Source organism: Perca fluviatilis, chromosome 1 (genome assembly GCF_010015445.1).
Source record: "Perca fluviatilis chromosome 1, GENO_Pfluv_1.0, whole genome shotgun sequence".
Classification (NCBI taxonomy): Eukaryota; Metazoa; Chordata; class Actinopteri; order Perciformes; family Percidae; genus Perca; species Perca fluviatilis.
In genome coordinates, this window is record NC_053112.1 from 47866216 (window position 1) to 47872636 (window position 6421).

Genomic DNA, 6421 nt, shown 5'->3' on the forward strand with positions numbered 1-6421 from the left:
GAGTTGGGGATTGTTGTTATTTGAGAGCCTGAATCCAACAAGCAACTGCAGTCTTTGTCACTAATGCTCACTTGTGCAGTGCACCTGGCGCCAATCAGACCTTTTGGCAGGGTCACTGTCTGTTTTTGTGTGCGAGAGTACACACGGGCTCTGTGCAGCTTCTTTTTGGGACACCTTGTCTGTGTTCCAGTCCCCGTTTGTCCCACAACCGGAACTGGGTCTAGTTTAAAGGATCAGGCTTTGAAGCACCATTCTCAATGTCCCATGTCAACTGCTTTTCTCTTAGCTGCTTCCTCTTCTCAGCTACAAGAGATGGGTTCGGCTCACTTTCACACTGAGGCTTAATATGTCCGTCCTCTCCACATCTAAAGCAATACCAGGGCTTTGGTCTATTGCTTGTATTGTTGTTTACAGCTCGGCTGTGGGACTGCAGCCTTTGAGATGTTGGAGTGATAGCTGGGGAATGTGTGCTAGCTGTTTGGGGAGCTACTGGTCTGGCAGCTGATTTAGCCTTTCTACTGTCTTTCTGTGTAATACGTGTGAGCTGGGACTGTACATCAGCTATTTGTTTCTTTAGGTCTTGGATTTCGGACCTGTGATCAAGAGCTGGCTGAGATGGGTTGAAGTCTTCTTCACTCTGCACATAAATACCTTGATAATGAGAAGACACTCTTGGCTTTGAAACATTGAAGTGCTGTTTCATGCGGGATGCTTTGGAAGTACGCTTATCTTCTGCTGTGCGGAGTAACAGGAGAAGTTCAGCAAAGGTAGGTGGGTTCTGTTTCTTTTGTTCTAGCTGGAGTTCAGCTATCAAGATGTTGTCCCAGCAGCCTCTGACAAACTGTCTGAGAAGATGCCGGTCAAGGTCACTTGCAGTTACACCTCCCCTCCTGAGGGTGGTGTTCAGCATCACCTGCAGCCGTTGTAGATAAGCTGAGGGTTTCTCACCGTTATCTTGCATTGTGTTAAGATACTTTGCAAAAAGGTCATCTCCATCCTCGACAGTGCCGAAAGCGGAGTCCAAGATCTCTAAGTACACATTAAGGGGAGATTCAGGTGTCAGGTGCTTCACAATATCGATCGCAGGTGATAACAGACTTTCAAGAAGCTTTCGTGACTTGTAAAGATCAGACTGTGTTGTGTCTTTAAGGAGAAGTTCCACATTGGAACGCCATGTCTCATAATCCACTTCATTGTTGGGACGGGACAAACGCCCAGAGAAGGGTCTAAGTCTCAAGGAAGTGTGCACCTGCAAAGCAGAATCTTCATTTCTCACTATGTGCTCGACTATTACTTTTTGTATGTCAGGTGGATTGACGTCAGAAAGTTTCAGAGCAGGCTGTGTCTTTTCTTTAGATGGTGTCGGTGGTGAAGACCAATGATGGTGAACATGCTGCTCCAGGGCTGTACTGGGTAGGGGGCTTAGCTGTGCAGCATTTTCAGGGCCATGTTGCTCTGGGGTATCAGGTGAGTTCTGTTCTATATCTTCATCTTGGGTTTCTGAGTGATCTAGATCGACAGTCTCACTGATGACTGAGAGCTCTTCTCTGAGGACAGCTGCAAAGTCTTTGCCAGTCTGTTTCGCAATGTCCTTTAACTCTGAAATGTAACGGTTTTGCTAGCTACAGGTGTGTAGACACTGGCTAAGGCTCTAATGTGGTAAGTGACATCAGTCTGAGTCTTACTGTTGAGTCTGTGTGGCAATGAAGGCAAGAGAGACTGTATAGCTGTACCATACACATACTCTACTACAACCTGTTTGCCTGACGCTGGCTCAGCAAAATCTACTGGGATTGCCCTTTGAATGGAACCATATTCTTTCAGGAAGTCATATAGTTCTTCATCAGTTTCCGTACCGGCTATACCACTAACTATGACTGAGTTAGGGATTTTCACATTACTCGTTTGAATAACATCCATAATGAATCACTGATAAAAATACTATACGGTCTCTGGTTTCTAGTTTTAAATGCTTTAAGCCACTCCTGGCTGGCTCGCCATGTTTGTAGCACCGGTATCACACCACTAACTGCGCTACTGGACCAGTTCTAGGTTCTAAGGAGTGGGGAGCAAAATAATAATTACACCAGAGACCGTTGCTTTAAATACAAAAGGCCGGCAATTTACTTGATGTAAAAACACACATAAAATACAGTATACAAAACAAAAATACCCTGCAGGTAGCAAATTTTGCTGGACGATAAATTGTCCCAGAAATTATTGCGATAAACGATAATATTGTCATCGAGAGACCATTTGCATCTAATATAATGATAATGGCATAATAATACAGGTACACCTTTTCAAAGATCAATACACTTTTATTCTTAAATAATATTTAACACTGGAACTGGAAGACATTTTAAATATCCAGAACATGTCTTTGATCTCCTTTAGTATGTTGTCTTTCACGCTGATGTACAGTTGTGGAATTGCCGTTTGTGACACGTAAGTTCTCAGACTACAGACTCTGTACTACATTTTACAATTATTTAACTCTAAATATTAAATTTAAATAATATATAATTAATAAATTAAATCTATCTGTATGGCTATCTGCCACATGGCGAGTAAATGTACCAAAATAGTTCTGTTTTTCAGTCTTCATTTTGGCGAAGGTGCGGCTTCTGCTCCTCTTCAGGTCGGAGCTTCGTGGGGGCGGACACACACACACACACACACACACACACACACACACACACACACACACACACACACACACACACACACACACGTGCAACTCTGACATACTTTCCAACTCCCGTGTCCGCGGACAGCTGTAGGCTTGTACCGTTAATGTTCTGTGCATTGTCGGAAACATGCAGCCACTTTCCTGAAACCGCTTCGAGACTGACCAGCGGCGGTGTATGTCCGAGCCCGCTCCACAGTCTCCACCTGCAGGTTGTCAGCTGTGTGGTTTGGATTGAAAGGGAGAAACGAGGCGCAAAATAACACGGTGGATATCGCTCATATAGGCCTACTTTCTTTTTGACGGCGCCTTAACTGCAAAGTGCTGCGGGAAACCCTGCTCCAACTCTCAACTAGCGTTTGTCTGTCTCTGTCTCTCTGTCCGCAGTCCCGCCACAAACCACATGCGACTGACGAGAGGGTTCACTCCTCGTTACGCTAAGGAACCGAGAGTGGTCCTCCAGTCTCTTTGGTAGAGAGTGACGAGGAAAACAAACAAGCATGCAAATGGAAATTATCGCGGCCGGAAAAATTATCGAGCTCATTTTTTTTTATCGTGCGATAACTCGATTTATTGACTATCGCGACAGGCCTACCTGCAGGTTCTTAATATTGAATAATTGAAAATGTATTTCACTCTCTTTTTGTTCTTTAGTTCACCTAAGTTATTTTAATAAAGCTAATCTAAGTTAGACCGGTTTTTTTCCTAGGTTGCACCTATTTTAAGATTCCTATTTTACTTCCTGAGTTAACTCTTTTCCCTTTCTTTTACGGGTAAGAAAATACCTTCAATTTACACAATCAAATCAAAGTGGACCACAAACATTTCAAATCACATTTAAACATATGAACTCAATATGTAAACAAAAGCATGACACCTTAAATTCAAGCTCAGTCCAAATGCGATTATTCAGTTCAATGAAGAGTTTCAGTTCGATTCAGTCCAAAAATAATAATTCAATCAGTTTCCAGTTCAGTTCAAAACCAATTCCTGATACTCCTACCACTCTGGCAGCGAGTCACCACATGCAGGAGATTTCCTCACTGATGCGATGGAGAAGATGAGTTGAAGTTCTGGGTCTGACTCGCCATCTTGAATCCCGTCTGTGCATGTGCAAGCCCGCACACTGCAGACCAATCCTCGCTCCGACCGAGCTTCAAACCAAGCAAAAAACCTGACCTGTGTAACAGGTCATAAGCACAATAAATCTCTTTTAAAATCCTCGAATTGCACAAATAAATGTTTCACAGTCTGAGTTGTAACGTTACTGTTACGGTGTTTTTTCACCTCAAAAATGGCAGCGGAGCAGTCTCTTTTAACTCACGGCTCCGTCTCCCACACAACTACTGCACACATCTTTCATTTACACAGCATACATTCACTTTTATAACATTCACAGTCTTCCTAAACCCAAAATATTAACTGGTAGACCGTTTATGACGAAGCATCTCCTTGTAAACCGCTACGTTTTTAGCGTTAGCTTTCCGCCAGAGAAAAAAAAGGTACAACACTGCAAAAATACAAGAAAACAACAAAACTCACCAAAACCGGTGTGGCTTAGTTCTCATAAAATCCCTGTCAGTTCCTGACCAGGTAAATTATGTTTTTCAACTACAAAATCTACTTTTTCACTCTTTTTTTCTACTCACTAACAGACATTCGTTCTCTCCGATTTCTCCTCTGCTCTCTCAGGTCTCTGCTGCAGCGTCAGTGAGGTGCTGCGTCTAGCGTCACTAGTCCCTTAAAGGGGCAGCGACATGAATTTTCTGTCAGCATACTTTTAATCTTAAACATTAAATGATTGTTGTATTAACATTTTTAATTAACTCAGATGAATTAACTTACATTAAATGAATCACTTTCAAACTTATGCAGCTTTTAACTATTTATTCTTATTTATGTCATATTTTAAACATGGGTTACAAAGTGTTTACAGAAAACAGTAATGTGAGCTATTTAAATTAGCTGATACAAGGTTAAACCTCACTGGCTCTTACCAGTGTATCACTGTGTGTACTTCGTCCACAGCAATCCCACCAATCAGTCCCAAAACGTCCCAGTTAGAGAGGAAATGACCTAAACATATTCTTTGTAAATTTTTACAATCATTCCCCGAAAGAACCCAGCAGGCCAGCCTTGTTGCACGATCCAAATTTTCTTCAAAACCTGGTATTTTCAATGTGTAGCTTGCTAGCTTGGATGTCAGGCTTTATCCTGGAAATGTTCCGTTGATCCAGACTATTATGTAATAAACACCTCAAAAAAACAATGATATCTGTGGCGATGATTCAGACCCACAACTTTTGTGCTGGGGGTGCCTGTCACGGAAATATGTCATGCCCTTGTTGACCCCTCCCCGCGCAATTTAATCTAAGAATCTAGTGAAGCGATAACAATTGATCTGATCATGGATTAGATGCATGATATTCTGTGGCATTTATTTCTGTGAGTGTTTGCACCACATCTCCTCTGTTGCTGCTGTTTTATTACAGATTTATTTTGAGCTATTTTGCTCTGAAAACATCATAGATGCTAAACAGGGAAAGGCGGGCCATGGCAAATGAGATTAAGCTAATTGTTTATTCCTTGGGGTTTATATGAATAGCATTACATACAAGGTTAATTATCTCAATAAAATACGTTAACATAATTGACAAAGATCATGCCTTTGATTAGCAAACAAGAGTTCCGTTGCTTTATTCCAATTAAACACATGATAAATGGCGTGTGACAATCTGCTGGCTCTGCTCACTGTGTTTACACAGGGACCCTCTGAACCCCTTTTAAAGAAAATCACAGTTTAGCAGTGGCATACAGTATAAGTCACAGGCTTTACAACTGACAATAAAGTCACGGCTCATAAATCATTATGTCATGCTGCAGCTGTTTCGCTGTGCGCGGTGATAATGACTTATATTCTGACAGCAGGCGAAGAAAAAGAATGTTGGCCATATACTGACTGTCCATTAACATCTCAAAATGTAGTCAACCTTCTGCGGCGGCGCTCAAAAAAACAGATCAAATGTTCTGTCAGTCAGCGTTTGTCAGGGGAGAAATGAAGACACATGACAGTGCAGGAAGATACCTAGATGTCACACACTTCCATCCCTTCCTTGAGTCATTAGCATCGGTTTGTGATGACAGCACCTGACACATGACAGGCAAAGGCCTTCATCCCAGGAGAGCATGTCTGTCAACAGCTGACTTGACCGACTCACTCACTCATACACTGATTTAACTGCCTGACAGATGCCCAGGAAGAAATGGCACATTGCAAACTGCACTGTTTGTTTGGAAAGTAGGCTTTGCTGCTGCACACCAAAGCCGCCTGTGCTCCGCTGAATCCCCCCTCTGAACTCGGAAAGTCAGAAATAGCAGCAGAAAGGGTAGAGAAGCAAAGATGCTGAGAGACTTGTGGCGCTATATGCTAGCCTGCCAAGCGGCGCCGGTGCCACTGCGCAGGGAGTTAGGTGCCAAAGCTTGTCAAACACGGGGCACCCATCCAATCCAATCCAGTGACAGAGGGGAGTGCTGGCTGCCACTCATGTGCGCTATATAAGAGCTGTCACCACTGGCCGCTGCCAGGCCGTAAAAGCACCTGCTCTCGTAAAGGTCCCTTTGACGTATAAGGACACAAATTGCAGCTGCATGTTCACATAGAGGGGGAGGAAGAAAATTAGATTACACTCAGACTGTTAGAAGGGGCCATATGTTTTGGAAACACTCAGCAAT

At 42.9% G+C, this 6421-nt stretch overlaps 1 protein-coding gene and 1 long non-coding RNA gene across 2 annotated transcripts; both read right to left on the reverse strand.

Moving 5' to 3' along the window:
- Positions 1–207: 207 nt before the first annotated feature.
- LOC120561306 (zinc finger CCHC domain-containing protein 12-like) lies at positions 208–1742 on the reverse strand. The gene is made up of 2 exons (XM_039804401.1): positions 1734–1742; positions 208–1618 (listed from the first exon to the last, which is right to left on the reverse strand). Exons 1-2 carry the CDS (start codon positions 1740–1742, stop codon positions 221–223), a joined length of 1407 nt encoding a protein of 468 aa, XP_039660335.1. The 3' UTR covers positions 208–220.
- Positions 1743–2100: 358 nt separating this feature from the next.
- Positions 2101–4566, reverse strand: LOC120544456. Its single transcript, XR_005636505.1, has 3 exons — positions 4232–4566; positions 3285–3868; positions 2101–2174 (listed from the first exon to the last, which is right to left on the reverse strand). It is a non-coding gene; the product is annotated as an uncharacterized LOC120544456 (long non-coding RNA).
- Between the last annotated feature and the right edge of the window lie 1855 nt (positions 4567–6421).